Source organism: Haliotis rufescens, unplaced genomic scaffold (assembly GCF_023055435.1).
Source record: "Haliotis rufescens isolate VD_foot unplaced genomic scaffold, xgHalRufe1.0.p SCAF_56, whole genome shotgun sequence".
Classification (NCBI taxonomy): domain Eukaryota; kingdom Metazoa; phylum Mollusca; class Gastropoda; order Lepetellida; family Haliotidae; genus Haliotis; species Haliotis rufescens.
Window position 1 is genome coordinate 400,001 of NW_025964290.1, and position 18,491 is coordinate 418,491.

The 18,491-nt window shown below is 46.1% G+C and overlaps 2 protein-coding genes across 2 annotated transcripts in view; both read left to right on the forward strand.

The window, feature by feature from the left end:
• Window positions 1-6,103, forward strand: part of LOC124125092 (elastase-1-like) — a 25,858-nt gene extending 19,755 nt beyond the window's left edge. The window contains exons 3-6 of the mRNA XM_046488417.2: window positions 3,850-3,943; window positions 4,390-4,561; window positions 5,301-5,446; window positions 5,901-6,103. Of these exons, the coding sequence (XP_046344373.2) occupies window positions 3,850-3,943; window positions 4,390-4,561; window positions 5,301-5,446; window positions 5,901-6,065 (577 nt within the window). The 3' untranslated portion in view covers window positions 6,066-6,103. The remainder of the gene's footprint in view (window positions 1-3,849; window positions 3,944-4,389; window positions 4,562-5,300; window positions 5,447-5,900) is intronic.
• Window positions 6,104-9,332: 3,229 nt separating this feature from the next.
• On the forward strand, window positions 9,333-16,725 carry LOC124125091 (elastase-1-like). The gene is made up of 6 exons (XM_048385246.1): window positions 9,333-9,443; window positions 10,061-10,238; window positions 12,813-12,906; window positions 13,354-13,525; window positions 13,801-13,946; window positions 16,520-16,725. Exons 1-6 carry the CDS (start codon window positions 9,401-9,403, stop codon window positions 16,682-16,684), a joined length of 798 nt encoding a protein of 265 aa, XP_048241203.1. The 5' UTR covers window positions 9,333-9,400; the 3' UTR covers window positions 16,685-16,725.
• The last annotated feature ends 1,766 nt before the right edge of the window (window positions 16,726-18,491 follow it).

An 18,491-nucleotide genomic window follows, 5' to 3' on the forward strand; every position in this document is an offset into this window, starting at 1 on the left:
CACTACCATCACTACCATCACCGCCACCATCACCACCACCATCACTACCATCACTACCATCACCACCACCATCACTACCATCACTACCATCACCACCACCATAACCACCACCACCACCACCACCACCACCACCATCACCACCATCACCACCATCACCACCACCACCACCATCACCATCACCATCACCATCACCATCACCACCACCATCACCATCACCACCACCACCACCATCACCACCATCACCACCATAACCACCATCACCACCACCACCACCACCATCACCACCACCACCATCACCACCATCACCACCATCACCACCACCACCACCATAACCACCATCACCACCATCACCACCACCATCACCACCACCATCACCACCATCACCACCACCATCACCACCATCACCACCACCACCACCATCACCACCACCATCACTACCATCACCACCATCACCACCACCACCACCACCATCACCATCACCACCATCACCACCATCACCACCACCATCACCACCACCACCATCACCACCACCACCACCACCATCACCATCACCACCATCACCACCACCACCACCACCATCACCATCACCACCATCACCACCCTCACCACCACCACCACCATAACCACCATCACCACCACCACCACCATCACCACCACCATCACTACCATCACCACCACCATCACTACCATCACCACCATCACCACCACCACCACCACCACCACCACCACCACCACCACCACCATCACCACCACCATCACCACCACCATCACTACCATCACCACCACCATCACTACCATCACCACCATCACCACCACCACCACCACCACCACCACCACCACCACCACCACCACCACCACCACCATCACCACCACCACCACCACCACCACCACCACCACCACCACCACCATCACCACCACCACCATCACCATAACCGCCATCACCACCATCGCCATCACCACCACCACCATCACCACCACCATCACTACCATCACCACCACCACCATCACAATCATCACCACCACCATCACCACCAGCACCGCCACCATCATCACCACCACCATCACCACCACCACCACCATCACCATCACCACCACCATCACCACCATCACCACCACCACCACCCTCACCACCACCACCACCATAACCGCCATCACCACCATCACCACCAACACCACCATTATCATCACCACCACCACCATCACCACCACCACCGCCGCCACCACCACCATCACCACCACCACCACAACCATCATCACCATCACCATCACCACCACCACAACCATCATCACCATCACCATCATCACCACCACAACCATCATCACCATCACCACCACCACAACCATCATCACCATCACCATCATCACCACCACCACCACCATCACCACCACCACCACCACCACCATCACCACCACCACCACCACCATCATCACCATCACCATCACCATCACCATCACCACCACCACAACCATCATCACCATCACCACCAACACCACCATTATCATCATCACCATCACCACCACCACCACCACCATCATCACCATCACCATCACCACCACCACCACCACAACCATCACCGCCATCACCACCAACACCACCATTATCATCATCACCATCACTATCACCACCACCACCACCACCACCACCACCACTACCATCACCACCACCATCACCACCACCGCCACCACCACCACCACCATCACCACCACCGCCACCACTACCATCACCACCACCATCACCACCACCGCCACCACCACCACTACCATCACCATCACCACCACCACAACCACCATCACCACCACCGCCACCATCACCGCCACCACCACCACCATCACCATCACATCCAGCACCGCCACCATCACCATCACCACCAGCACCATCACCACCATCACCATCACCACCAGCACCGCCACCACCGCCACCACCACCTCCACGTCCACCTTCACCAAGGTATCATAGATATCATGTATAATGTATCCTCGTTCGCATATTGTTTCTATTACAAATGTCAATCATTTGGTATTAGACGACTGGGGTGTGTTTATTTTCCTTAATTTCCATGGGCTTGCATTGAGAACCTATTCATTCTGAAAGTCTGAGTGGGGTTCGAATGAACTTACGAGTATATAGTAGCTGTACATTTAAATGTCAACTAGTATCACCAGTTTTGTCTCTATTACCAGATTCCACTGGGCGTTAAAGGCAAAATAGCGGTACAAAATATATGACTAGAGCACTGAGAATCAGTGACACCTGGTGTACGCGAAACTCGTCCATGCTTGTAGGGGTGTGGGTAACTATGAGAATGTCATATAACACGTCGAGGGTTGAAGAGGCGTCGGTGACGACGAGAATGTCATATAACACGATATGCTTGTAGGGGCGTCGGTGACGACGAGAATGTCATATAACACGATATGCTTGTAGGGGCGTCGGTGACGACGAGAATGTCATATAACACGTCCATGTTTGTAAGGGCGTCGGTGACGACGAGAATGTCATATAACACGATATGCTTGTAGGGGCGTCGGTGACGACGAGAATGTCATATAACACGATATGCTTGTAGGGGCGTCGGTGACGACGAGAATGTCATATAACACGATATGCTTGTAAGGGCGTCGGTGACTACGAGAATGTCATATAACACGTCCATGTTTGTAAGGGCGTCGGTGACGACGAGAATGTCATATAACACGTCGAGGGTTGAAGAGGCGTCGGTGACGACGAGAATGTCATATAACACGATATGCTTGTAGGGGCGTCGGTGACGACGAGAATGTCATATAACACGATATGCTTGTAAGGGCGTCGGTGACTACGAGAATGTCATATAACACGTCCATGTTTGTAAGGGCGTCGGTGACGACGAGAATGTCATATAACACGTCGAGGGTTGAAGAGGCGTCGGTGACGACGAGAATGTCATATAACACGATATGCTTGTAGGGGCGTCGGTGACGACGAGAATGTCATATAACACGATATGCTTGTAAGGGCGTCGGTGACTACGAGAATGTCATATAACACGTCCATGTTTGTAAGGGCGTCGGTGACGACGAGAATGTCATATAACACGTCCATGTTTGTAAGGGCGTCGGTGACGACGAGAATGTCATATAACACGTCGAGGGTTGAAGAGGCGTCGGTGACGACGAGAATGTCATATAACACGATATGCTTGTAGGGGCGTCGGTGACGACGAGAATGTCATATAACACGATATGCTTGTAAGGGCGTCGGTGACTACGAGAATGTCATATAACACGTCCATGTTTGTAAGGGCGTCGGTGACGACGAGAATGTCATATAACACGTCGAGGGTTGAAGAGGCGTCGGTGACGACGAGAATGTCATATAACACGTCGAGGGTTGAAGAGGCGTCGGTGACGACGAGAATGTCATATAACACGATATGCTTGTAGGGGCGTCGGTGACGACGAGAATGTCATATAACACGATATGCTTGTAAGGGCGTCGGTGACTACGAGAATGTCATATAACACGTCCATGTTTGTAAGGGCGTCGGTGACGACGAGAATGTCATATAACACGTCGAGGGTTGAAGAGGCGTCGGTGACGACGAGAATGTCATATAACACGATATGCTTGTAGGGGCGTCGGTGACGACGAGAATGTCATATAACACGATATGCTTGTAGGGGCGTCGGTGACTACGAGAATGTCATATAACACGATATGCTTGTAAGGGCGTCGGTGACTACGAGAATGTCATATAACACGTCCATGTTTGTGAGGGCGTCGGTGACGACGAGAATGTCATATAACACGATATGCTTGTAGGGGCGTCGGTGACTACGAGAATGTCATATAACACGATATGCTTGTAGGGGCGTCGGTGACTACGAGGTGGTGTTTGGAGCTCACAGTCTCGCTAGCAACACCGGCTTTGACCAGACAGTTGGAGTCACCAGGTTCGTCATCGTGAGTACATGAACTTTCACATACCCATATCAACTCGCATGACACTCCGAGGAGTGATAATGACCGCAGTGTGCAGTATCTGAAGTAAAATAAATCCTATAATGACCGATTGACCGATTGAAAAAAAGTGGTGATCCTTTATCAGGTAGTACCGAGTGATCCACTGCCATAATAACATCCGGTCTCGACTCATCTTATCTCACCTTTGTTTCGTCTAAATCTCAGGGGCGGTCGGGTAGCCTAGTGGTGAAAGCGTTCGCTCGTCACGCCGAAGACCCGGGTTTAATTCCCGACATAGGTACAATGTGTGAAGCTCATTTCCGGTGTCCACCGCCATGATATTGCTGGAATATTGCAAAAGCAGCGTAAAACCAGACTCACTCACTCACTCCTAAATATCAACTGTAGCTCACCTGTATCTCACCTATATCTCACCTGTATCCCAGCACCCGGGGTGGAATCCCAACCAGTCTGGTTTCCCCAACGACATCGCACTGATCCAGTTCAACACCGACGTCGTCATGAACTCTGCCATCCAGCCCGCCAACCTCATCGACAACAACGACGACTTCGCCGGGGAGAGCAACTGCTTCATCACAGGATGGGGAAAAACCAATGGTAAACACAGTTATACACTTCAATACAGGGTGAGGTGAAACCCACGGTACACAGCAGACGTTATTCAAAATTTTTCATACTGCGTTTAACTTCAACAAAATCAGTGAATGAATCTGTATCTCTGGTCCATCACTTGATTGTCTGGTTTGTTGACATGCCGCCATCGCAAAGCAGGAGCAAAGCTGTTCGGTGTCAGGGAACAACCACGTTTGTTTTTTTATGCAGGACATGCTTACCCTTTTAAGACATGTTTACCCTTGAGGACATGCTTACCCTTGAGGACATGCTTACCCTTGAGGACATGCTTACCCTTGAGGACATGCTTACCCTTGAGGACATGTTTACCCTTGAGGATACGCTTACCCTTAAGGACATGCTTACCCTTGAGGACATGCTTACCCTTGAGGACATGCTTACCCTTGAGGACATGCTTACCCTTTAGGACACGCTTACCCTTGAGGACATGCTTACCCTTGACGACATGTTTACCCTTTTAGGACCTGCTTACCCTTTTCGCGAACACCTGGTATCATCACTGATTTTCACAGCTAGTTTGCCATTCAGGCTTAATGGAATCTGTCTCGTCTGATAATCGAGACTGGTTATTCCCTGGCATTGCCGTGTTATATCTCGCGAGAGGCCAGTGGTAGGGTGTTATTGTCAATGGACCATTCACTACAGTGGTAGATCAAAGTAAAACAAAATACAAATCCGATGCAATGGTTTATGTTAATTTCAGGAATTAACGCTGGCTTGCCTGACAAACTGCAAGAGGCTCCCACCAACGTCATCTCGTACAGTGATTGCCGCAGTCGCATCGGCAGTGCTGTCAGATCCGACCACATCTGTGCCTTCGACTTCAATGGCGTGACTGGAGGTTGTAACGTACGTAACAATAACTCTCCGGGAACGTGCCGAGTATCTCCGGGGAACATGTCGGGTATGTCCGGGACCATGTCAGTTGTGTCCTGGAAATATCGGGTATGTTCGCGACCATTTTCGGTGTGTCCAAGACCATTTCGGATATGTTCAGGAACATGTCGGGTATGTCCGGGACCACGTCGTGTATTTCCGAGGAGAACAATTAACTTCAAAGTTAATGTGAACGTAATTTTTGTAAACGTCAAGGTTATGTGTGTCAACGGTTATTGCAAGATCCAATGTAGTTATCTTAACCGACATGAATATCGCAGTACTAATCCTTCATGAAAGCAGTGTGGAGAGGTAACCCTCATTTTCAATTAACTACGAAGTACCTCTTAATTGAAAAAGAGGTCCATCGCCTGAATATCGTGAAATGATGTTTCATTTAACAGTTTAAAAAAAATATCTCTTGCAGGGAGACAGCGGGGGACCCCTTGTATGTCAAAAGAGCGGAAGTAACCAGTTCACCCTTTTGGGTGCTGCATCATGGGTGATCACTGGTTGCGTCACTTCCTACCCGACGGTGTATGCACGCGCTTCCAGCTATCGTGACTGGATCAGAAGCGAATCTGGAATTTAAATCACTGCAATGTGAAGGAAATAAAATACAACGTTTAAGTTGTCTTGAGTCTTTTGTCTTGTAAAGATGGTAATGAAGTTGCTACCAGTCATTCCTGGAGAGGTGCTCTGGTCTTCAATACCAGCATACCGGCTGTATTCACACTGCATGCTGGCTTATGTATTTAAGATGTACATTAACATTCATATGTTCATGTTATTTTATTATATTTTCTAGTTTGTGTGAATTAAACTTTAACTTCGTGATGTCAATACTTAGTCATATGGCAATGGCAGCACACAATAGAGTGGCAGTACACAATAGAGTTGCAGCACACAATAGAGTGGCAGTACACAATAGAGTGGCAGCACACAATAGAGTGGCAGCACACAATAGAGTGGCAGTACACAATAGAGTGGCAGTACACAGTAGAGTGGTAGTACACAATAGAGTGGCAGTACACAATAGAGTGGCAGTACACAATAGAGTGGCAGTACACAATAGAGTGGCAGCACACAATAGAGTGGCAGTACACAATAGAGTGGTAGTACACAATAGAGTGGTAGTATACAATAGAGTGGCAGTACACAATAGAGCGGCAGTACACAATAGAGTGGCAGCACACAATAGAGTGGCAGTACACAATAGAGTGGCAGTACACAATAGAGTGGCAGTACACAATAGAGCGGCAGTACACAATAGAGTGGCAGCACACAATAGAGTGACAGTACACAATAGAGTGGCAGTACACAGTAGAGTGGCAGTACACAATAGAGTGGCAGTACACTATTCAGTGACAGTATATACTATGATGGCAGTGAGCAGTGTCAGATATATATATACAGTGGTGACAGTAAAAGTGAGTGAGTGAGTGAGTTGTGTTTAACGCCATAACGTGTCATATCGCGGCGTGTCAGCTTAATGTGAGAGGAAAGCCCGAAGTGATGCAGGTCTCAGACGTTTACCACTTCGGTGAAACCCACGAGCAGGGTATGGTGCTGACAAACCTAGAAACATAATCGGGGCGAACCGGGATTCGAACCCACAATCATGGGTTTCTGGCGTGCCCAAGGGACGCAACTCTGCACAGCGAATTGCGGCTTCTCAGACGACTGAGCCACCTGTGCCCCTGACACTAGAAAGGCAGTGATAACAATGCATATTCAACATGGGGCGACAGGCAGTGATAACAATGCATATTCAACATGGGGCGACAGGCAGTGATAACAATGCATATACAACATGGGGCGACAGGCAGTGATAACAATGCATACTCAACATGGGGCGACAGGCAGTGATAACAATGCATACTCAACATGGGGCGACAGGCAGTGATAACAATGCATACTCAACATGGGGCGACAGGCAGTGATAACAATGCATACTCAACATGGGGCGACAGGCAGTGATAACAATGCATACTCAACATGGGGCGACAGGCAGTGATAACAATGCATATTCAACATGGGGCGACAGTGGTCAGGAGTCCAAGATAGGCCTAGGTATGGAGTCGGAGTGATGGTGGTCTTGATGTGATGGAATGTGTGAGAGAGATACGAGATGCATGCTCTTGACTTCTTATATACCTAACTAGCTACTGGAAACTTCCACACAGTGCCCTCACAATATAAAATAGTATCCATGTTTCTATAACACTCTATCTCAATCCGCGGTATTCCGGAAGCTTACACGTGACACTAGCATCTGAATATAGAAACTTCCTCAAAACTGCTTACATTAAGTAGTACTACATTCCTAACAACTAACCACTGCCAAAACACAATGCAATGAGCGTCTTCAGAATCTCAACAGAAACAATGTAGCACAGTTACAATCATTGTTCAACAAGAACATACACTGCCATATGACAACATATTCAGTGAGTATCACTTAGCTTTTGTCAAGAAACATTAAATGTGCATCTGGAGAATTAGTTAAGCACGACCTACTACTACCTACTGAAAACCGTATCCTGTAACGATATACAGCTGTAGTTATTCACAATGCGACGAACTCCTAGTGGAATAGAGGAAGAACTGCTATAGTTACTTTGTTATCTAGGTCAGCACCATACCCGTGCTCGTATCACAACCCACATCCAGCTGACGCGTCGTGATATAACTGAAATACTGTTCAAAGAGGAGCTAAACCAATCTCACGTAACCACGTACCCTTTAGGTCTTTGCGTTAAATTAAACACGGACAAAGCAGCGTCCATTTCCTCGTTATGTTTCTTGATTTGTCAGCACCATGCTGTAGGGTCCTCACCAAACTTGTAACCGTCCCGGTACTGCCTGTGGCAATCCGCCCACGTCATGCTGACTCATCATATGATATCTGATACAGACTCACTCACTCTGTAGGTCACTGTGGTAACGACAGTGATACCTGTTATTCAATATGCTACATAACATATACCAATCTATTTATTGCAAATACATGTATTACTTATCGGGTATCTAGAAAACATTTTATCAACTTATGACATAATACTGTACGTACAGTACGAGTCTAGCATATTTCATATTAATGTATTTTCATATACTGTGTCGCTGTGTTGTACGTCTATACAGTGAGTGAACGAGTGAGTATGATTTTACGCCGCTTTTAGCAATATTCCAGCAATATCACGTCGTGGGACACCAGAAATGGGCTTCACACATTGTACCCATGTCGGGGATCGAACCCGGGTCTTCGGCGTGACGAGCGAACGCTTTAACCACTTGGCTACCAGACCGCCCCTATACATCGTGGAACATTGCTATGTATTTAAGTGGCATAGAAAACAACTTTATATATCAGCAGCGCCATAAAGGTGTCATACATGATTGTATGCAGGATATGGGAAGGATCGATACAGAACATACGGTTTAAACCAGGGCTGGGTTCAACAAACGCAAACCTCTGGCATGACTGTGCTAATTATCATAGAAATAAACGATGTAATTTATGTGTCCAGCTTGAATGTTGTGAAGAGTCCTGACCTGAACTTGCATTGGGTCTAAAAACATAAGGATATTTACTGGAATGAGATTCACAACATAATTTCATTTAGGAGACAACCAAAATGAGTTTCGATTGATATAAATCAAACCTACTTTCACTGCCAAACCCATGCTACCTTGACCCCGTTAATACTTAGTAAATATATGTTGAGTTATGGATATCCGTGAAGGACAAGTACCTTGACATTAGTTTCTGCCACGTGGGGTGAGAAGTGAAAGATGTTGCAGTTTTATGACGTTATTACCCTTGACCACACTGCCGGTGATGACGTGGTGGTTGGAAACATGCACCTGTTCATCATAGACTTCTTATAAATCGCCGACGACGATGTCGCTGTGATATAGATCAGAATGAAGACTCTGCTGATTCTCTGTCTTGGTATTGCTGTAGTCGGTAAGTGGCCAACTGTATATGACATTCCCTCTGCGTATTCCCCAGCCAAGGCAGTTAACTAACTATAAAAGTCCCGTTTTCACCCTTGCCGAACTTGGCTGGAATTCCGGAGTTATATGTTTGCTGGACTAACGAGTCTATGCGTAGTCCAATCAAAATTGCGTAACGAAATCGACATCCGGTTCGAAAAATGCCGTGCAGATTTCGGTCGATTGCAGGATTTGCAAAGCGTGTGTACCGCCAATTGGGCGTCAACAGATATTTTCCAAATCAGGTTCAGGGAATGTGATGCACTTCGCGGGGTAAGACCCGTTTAATTTCATATTAATATAGATCCTGAGCATCGATCAGATCGTCTTGCCTGGTCTTCGCCATTTTGTTTGAAGCAAATGCAAGTGATATGAGAGGTGGAATCTGATTGGTCAATGGGAGGGACAGAAGAGGGACATAACTCGTAATAGCCACAAGTGGCGCTGCGATCGAGCCTTGAAATTCCGACCTAGTTCGGCAAGATTGGGAACTGGACTTTTATAGTCAGCTAACTAACTTGTCTCGGGAAGATGTCCCTCTGTAAAGTACATGTGAATAATGAGAACACATGCATTTGTGTTCTTAAGGTGCTGACGTTGCCTCGCACATTGTCGGAGGCTCGGAGGCAGCGCCTAACACGTGGCAATGGCAGGGTTCGCTCAGGAAGCTCCGCTCCTCAGGGGAGATAACTCACACCTGTGGCTGCTCCTTGCTGAACTCCCGGTGGGCGTTGACTGCCGCCCATTGCGTGGATGACCCCAACTTGTAAGTACCCGAGTGAGCTTGAGAAAACGTTTGGAACTAAAGATTAGATACAAGTGTCCAAACACATCGCAGGATTTGCCGATACGATAGATGAATAAGGTGCTTAAGGTGTATATACCGTTATCATGATCTGTTGCCACACACTGAGCATTTGTCTGAGATGTCATTTAGAGGTTTATATTTTGAAATAGTCCAACCTAATTTTGACCAACTATTCACGGAAGAACTGTTTACTAATGAACTATTAAATAAAGAACCATTAACTAATGAACTATTAACTAATGAACTGTTGACTAAAGAACTATTGACTAAAGAACTATTGACTAATGAAATGTTGACTAATGGACTATTGACTAAAAAGCTATTGACTAAATAACTATATATTGACTAATGAACTATTGACTAAAGAGCTATTGACTAATGAACTACTGACTAAAGAACAGTTTACTAAAGAACTTTCGACTAATGAACTATTGCCTAAGAACATTTGGTGAGCTATCGACTAATGAACCATTGATTAAAGAACTATTAACTAAAGAACTATTGACTAATGAACAATCGACTAAAGAACTTTGACAAAAGATCTTTTGACTAAAGAACTATTGACCAATGAAATAGTGACTAAAGAACTATCGACTTAAGAATGATCAACTAATGAACTTTTGACTAAAGGACGATCGACTAATGAACTTTTGACTACAGAACTATTTACTACTGAACTTTTCACTAAAGAACTTTTGACTAGAGAACTATCGACTATAGAACTATTGATTTAGAACAATCGACTAATGAACTATTGTCTAAGAACTATTGACTAAAGAGCTAATGACTAATGAACCATTGACTAAAGAACTATTGACTAACGATCTAGTGACTAAAGAACTATAAACTAAAGAACTATTGCCTAATGAACAATCGACTAAAGACCTTTTGACTAAAGAACTATTGACTAATGAAGTATTGACTAAAGAACGATCAACTTAAGAATGATCGACTAATGAACTTTTGACTAAAGAAGGATCGACTGAAATTGATCGACTAATGAACTTTTGACTAAAGAACTATTTACTACTGTACGTTTCACTAAATACCTTTTGACTAAAGAACTATCGACTATAGAACTATTGGCTAATGAAATATTGACTAATGAACTATTAACTAAAGAACTTTTGAGTAATGAACTATTGACTAAAGAACTTTTTACTCAAGAAATATCGACTAATGTACTAAAGAGTAATGAACTATTGACTAAAGAACTATCGACACAAAACTATAGACTAATGAACTGTTTACTAATGAACTATTGACTAAAGAACTACTGACTAAAGAACTGTAGACTAAAGATCCATTGACTAATGAAATATTGACTAATGAACTATTGACAGATGAATTTTCGACTGAAGAACTATTGACTAATGAACTTTTGACTAAAGAACTATTGACTATAGAACTATTGACTACATCCATGTTTGTAGGGGTGTCGGTGACTACGAGAATGTCATATAACACGTCCAAGCTTGTAAGAGTGTCAGTGACATCGAGAATGTCATATAACACGTCCATGTTTGTAGGGGTGTCGGTGACATCGAGAATGTCATATAACATGTCCATGTTTGTAGGGGTGTCGGTGACATCGAGAATGTCATATAACACGTCCATGTTTGTAGGGGTGTCGGTGACATCGAGAATGTCATATAACACGTCCATGTTTGTAGGGGTGTCGGTGACATCGAGAATGTCATATAACACGTCCATGTTTGTACGGGTATCGGTGACATCGAGAATGTCATATAACACGTCCATGTTTGTAGGGGTGTCGGTGACATCGAGAATGTCATATAACACGTCCATGTTTGTAGGGGTGTTGGTGACATCGAGAATGTCATGTAACACGTCCATGTTTGTAGGGGTGTTGGTGACATCGAGAATGTCATATAACACGTCCATGTTTGTAGGGGTGTTGGTGACTACGAGAATGTCATATAACACGTCCATGTTTGTAGGGGTGTTGGTGACTACGAGAATGTCATATAACACGTCCATGTTTGTAGGGGTGTCGGTGACATCGAGAATGTCATATAACACGTCCATGTTTGTAGGGGTGTCGGTGACATCGAGAATGTCATGTAACACGTCCATGTTGGTAGGGGTGTCGGTGACATCGAGAATGTCATATAACACGTCCATGTTTGTAGGGGTGTTGGTGACATCGAGAATGTCATATAACACGTCAATGTTTTAGAGGTGTCGGTGACATCGAGAATGTCATGTAACACGCCCATGTTTGTAGGGGTGTCGGTGACTACGAGAATGTCATGTAACACGTCCATGTTGTGAGGGCGTCGGTGACGACGAGAATGTCATGTAACACGATATGCTTGTAGGGGCGTCGGTGACTACGAGAATGTCATATAACACGTCCATGTTTGTGAGGGCGTCTGTGACTACGAAAAATGTCATGTAACACGTCCATGTTGTGAGGGCGTCGGTGACGACGAGAATGTCATGTAACACGATATGCTTGTAGGGGCGTCGGTGACGACGAGAATGTCATATAACACGATATGCTTGTAGGGGCGTCGGTGACTACGAGGTGGTGTTTGGAGGTCACAGTCTCGCCAGCGACACCGGCTTCGACCAGAAAGTTGGAGTCACAAGGTTCGTCATCGTGAGTACATGAACTTTCACATACCCATATCAATTCCGCGTGCATGACTATTGTACACAAGAGATATTCAGGTACTCTTAAGTGTTGTTGCTCCGACAAGTGTCTGTTTTTGAAAGCAGTTAGCAATTAACGAAGCAGTGGTAAAAATACCCGGTGTTGTCAACCTTCATTACTTGATATAGTACTGATCTGTATCTCACTTGTATCTCACCTGAATCTCAACTATATCTCACCTGTATCTCACCTGAATCTCAACTGTATCTCACCTGTATCTCACTTGTATCTCACCTGAATCTCAACTATATCTCACCTGTATCTCACCTGAATCTCAACTATACCTCATCTGTATCTCACATGAATCTCAACTATAGCTCACCTGTATCTCACTTGTATCTCAACTATATCTCAACTATATCTCACTTGTATCTCAACTATATCTCATCTCAGCACCCGGGGTGGAATCCCAACCAGTCTGGGTTCCCCAACGACATCGCGCTGATCCAGTTCAACACCGACGTCGTCATGAACTCCGCCATCCAGCCCGCCAACCTCATCGACAACAACGACGACTTCGCCGGGGAGAGCAACTGCTTCATCACAGGATGGGGTAGAACGCATGGTAACCTCTAGCGCTTTTCCTTCCCCGAATTAACTTATACTTACTAATCGTCATGGTTTACTTTTGAAAGAAGAATTATCTAGTGACGTCACGATCACTGGCATACGCCAGTTCATGAGTTAGTGAAAAGGTTAATATATGTGCAAAACGGTTTACAATTTTGGGTACTGCGCTATGGGGGCTCTGTTGTAGCGTCACTTCCTTGGCAATCGAAATCTAGTAGCCCGTAGACAAAATATATTGATCTTGCATCTCTAAGTAATTATTCTTTCCAGGAAGTAACGCTGGCTTGCCTGACAAACTGCAAGAGGCCCCCACCAACGTCATCTCCTACAGTGATTGCCGCAGTCGCATCGGCAGTGCTGTCAGATCCGACCACATCTGTGCCTTCGACTTCAATGGCGTGACTGGAGGCTGTAACGTACGTAATCCATAACACTCCGGGAACATGCCGAGTATCTCCGGTATCATATCGAGTATTTCCGGGAATATGTCGGGTATCTCTGGGATCAGATCGCGTAGTTCTGGGAACATGCCGAGTATCTCCGGGATCATATTGCATATTTCCGGAAATATGCCGAGTATCTCCGGGATCATATCGGGTATTTCCGGGGAAAGTATTAAGTATGTCAGGGAACGTCGGTTATTTCTGATGGGCCTGCACAGTCAACATGTTTAACGTAGTGTTGTAAGACTGCTGATGGACCCCATAGTTTCACTGCTGCCAGACCAAGTTGTCAAACAACGAATCATACGACTGAAAACTTGCATACACTAAATGTGTTTTTAGATAAAAGTCAATTTCTTAAACTAAGTTAAGAGAAAACTGAAGCCTTATCGCCGGATCATATCAACAGCGACAGAACATTCCACAATCACGTGCGAGACTGTGACCTTTTTGTCACATCATCTGCACAACTAAAGAAGCTTGGCATTATAGTCGACTCTAACATGTCAAGGAAGAAACACGTAGCGGCATGATGCACGACAGGTCATTTCTATCTTCATTAGATTTCAGGTATGTGTGGATGCAGAGTATCTCTGTTGATGTATCTCTCCAGAAAGCCACCAAGATGCTAGCACCATCACTTTTCTTTTCGCAACTTGATTTGTGTTACTCTCTCTCTTGTACGGAATACCATCAGTGTCACTTCACGCACTGACCCGTGAAGATCCGGGTTAGAATAGGTCTTCAGCAACCCATACTTGCAGTGAAGACGACTAACGGGATCGGGTGGTCAGGCTCGCTGATTTGGTTGAAACTTGTCATTGTATCCTGATTGTGTGGATCGATGAGCATGATGCCAATCACTGGATTGTCTTGCCCAGGCTCGATTATTTACAGACCGCCGTCATATAGTTGGTATATTGATGAGTGCGGCGTTAAATAACAACAAACAATCACTTCACCAATTACAGCTTCCAGACACTCAGGCAGCCAGATCCCTCACCACGACGCCCAAGTAACACCATATCACATCACCTCTCACGACACTTCATTGGCTCCCAGTTTCCAGCACCACAACTTTCAAGATTCTCTTCCACACATACCTCTGTCTCCACACATACCTCTGTCTCCACACATACCTCTGTCTCCACACACACCTCTGTCTCCACACATACCTCTGTCTCCACACATACCTCTGTCTCCACACGTACCTCTGTCTCCACACACACCTCTGTCTCCACACTGTCTCCACACACACTTCTGTCTCCACACATACCTCTGTCTCCACACATCTCTGTCTCCACACATACCTCTATCTCCACACGTACCTCTGTCTCCACACATACCTCTGTCTCCACACGTACCTCTGTCTCCACACTGTCTCAAAACAACACCTGTCTCCACACACACCTCTGTCTCCACACACACCTCTGTCTCCACACATACCTCTGTCTCCACACACATCTCTGTCTCCACACATACCTCTGTCTCCACACGTACCTCTGTCTCCACACATACCTCTGTCTCCACACATACCTCTGTCTCCACACATACCTCTGTCTCCACACACACCTCTGTCTCCACACGTACCTCTGTCTCCACACATACCTCTGTCTCCACACGTACCTCTGTCTCCACACATACCTCTGTCTCCACACGTACCTCTGTCTCCACACACACCTCTGTCTCCACACTGTCTCCACACACACTTCTGTCTCCACACATACCTCTGTCTCCACACATCTCTGTCTCCACACATACCTCTATCTCCACACGTACCTCTGTCTCCACACATACCTCTGTCTCCACACGTACCTCTGTCTCCACACTGTCTCAAAACAACACCTGTCTCCACACACACCTCTGTCTCCACACACACTTCTGTCTCCACACATACCTCTGTCTCCACACATCTCTGTCTCCACACACACCTCTGTCTCCACACTGTCTCCACACATACCTCTGTCTCCACACATACCTCTGTCTCCACACATACCTCTGTCTCCACACGTACCTCTGTCTCCACACGTACCTCTGTCTCCACACTGTCTCCACACACACTTCTGTCTCCACACATACCTCTGTCTCCACACATCTCTGTCTCCACACATACCTCTATCTCCACACGTACCTCTGTCTCCACACATACCTCTGTCTCCACACGTACCTCTGTCTCCACACTGTCTCAAAACAACACCTGTCTCCACACACACCTCTGTCTCCACACACACCTCTGTCTCCACACACACCTCTGTCTCCACACACACCTCTGTCTCCACACACACCTCTGTCTCCACACATACCTCTGTCTCCACACATACCTCTGTCTCCACACACACCTCTGTCTCCACACATACCTGTCTCCACACAGACTGTGCGTGATGCGGTACCTTGTCGTTGATTGGATACTTCCATATATTACCTTTGTCGTGTCACAATAACGGTTCTGTTTCAAATTGTTAGTGTTACTAGATTAACGATAATTAGAACATTCACAATACTTACTTTGTGTTCGTGTTATAACAGTTCTGCTAAATCTCTTGCAGGGAGACAGCGGAGGACCTCTCGTATGTCAAAAGAGCGGAAGTAACCAGTTCACCCTTTTGGGTGCTGCATCATGGGTAATTAGTGGTTGCGTCACTACAGCCCCGACGGTCTATGCGCGTGCATCCAGCTACCGTGACTGGATCAGAAACGAATCTGGTGTTTAAACCACTGAAATGTCAAGGAAATAAAAATTTCTTTCATGAAATGTCTTTGTGTTGTGTCTGTTCTGTTGAATAAAGAATTCGGCTTCTCAGAAATAAACTTGATCGTTGTCGTTGTGTCCGGAAGAAAGCTGTTCCCTGTCACATCACAGGCTCATGGTAGTCGTTGTGTCCGGAAGAAAGCTGTTCCCTGTCATATCACAGGCTCATGGTAGTCGTTGTGTCCGGAAGAAAGCTGTTCCCTGTCACATCACAGGCTCATGGTAGTCGTTGTGTCCGGAAGAAAGCTGTTCCCTGTCATATCACAGGCTCATGGTAGTCGTTGTGTCCGGAAGAAAGCTGATCCCTGTCACATCACAGGCTCATGGTAGTCGTTGTGTCCGGAAGAAAGCTGTTCCCTGTCACATCACAGGCTCATGGTAGTCGTTGTGTCCGGAAGAAAGCTGTTCCCTGTCACATCACAGGCTCATGGTAGTCGTTGTGTCCGGAAGAAAGCTGTTCCCTGTCACATCACAGGCTCATGGTAGTCGTTGTGTCCGGAAGAAAGCTGTTCCCTGTCACATCACAGGCTCATGGTAGTCGTTGTGTCCGGAAGAAAGCTGTTCCCTGTCACATCACAGGCTCATGGTAGTCGTTGTGTCCGGAAGAAAGCTGTTCCCTGTCACATCACAGGCTCATGGTAGTCGTTGTGTCCGGAAGAAAGCTGTTCCCTGTCATATCACAGGCTCATGGTAGTCTGTGATAGACTTTCTTCAACGAGGAATAACGCCGATACTCCTTGTCTCAAGATTACGACGCAAGAAATACATGAAGTGATAAAATGTAACAAACCTAGGGTTTCAGGAGGGGTAATTGAAATTATGTCGCGAATAACCTCACCCGATATGGCGCCATCTTGGACGAGAGCGAACGGCTGACACTGGATGTCTGCGGCGGCGGCCTGCTCAGTTGTCTGCGGTTTCTGGTCACTGTCAAGCCTCGCCTGGTTTCGTCCTGCGCTCCTTGTCCTCACAGATCCTCCACTCTTCCTTTTATTCGCCATGCTGCTTCTGTTACGCTGCGATATGGACTGTGCATGTTACCCACATGTAGCTCGCTTTAAAGGTTACACAGGAAAGGATAACTCCTGCCGATGACCTGAATAACCTAGCCAAACGTTTTGAGTTATCTCCCTTTAAGTTGCTTTCAATTGCCAGTAATAATGAATTTTATCTCAAATGATTTCAATAAAATATCTTATATGTTGGATAACGCTGTTTTTCAGTGAAGTACAGATTCTAGTTCTTTTGGGGGGTCAAGTCCCATCCTGGATTCAAACCCTTACTGCCAGAGTGAGGCACCTAATTGTCAGCACACACATAAGTACTAGAATCTGTAGTGAACTGAGAAGTTTGTTACGCTTGTTACGTTTGCCACGTGCGGACATCCGTTACCATCAACAGTTCCTTATGCATCTACAGTGGACTACTTGGGGATTGGAAAACTGTGGGACTGGACGACTGGGGGACTTGACTACTCGGGGACAGGACTATTTGACTACTAGGGGATTGGACTACTGGGGGACTGGACTACTGGACTACTGTGAGACTGGACTAATGGGGGACTTGACTACTGGGGGACTGGACTAATGGTGGACTGGACTACTAGGGGACTGGACTACTGAGGGACTGGACTACTGGACTACTGTGAGACCGGACTAATGGGGGACTGGACTACTGGGGGACAGGACTACTGTGAGACTGGACTACTGGGGGACAGGACTACTGGGAGACTGGAGTACTGGGGGACTGGAGTACTGGGGGACTGGACT

Excerpts from the sequence above, each read along its gene's own strand:
- LOC124125091 (XM_048385246.1), top strand. The coding sequence starts at position 9,401 with ATGAAGACTCTGCTGATTCTCTGTCTTGGTATTGCTGTAGTCG. Across the intron at positions 9,444-10,060 it reads TCTTGGTATTGCTGTAGTCG|GTGCTGACGTTGCCTCGCAC; the intron begins GTAAGTGGCCAA and ends TGTGTTCTTAAG. Across the intron at positions 10,239-12,812 it reads TGCGTGGATGACCCCAACTT|GGGCGTCGGTGACTACGAGG; the intron begins GTAAGTACCCGA and ends ATATGCTTGTAG.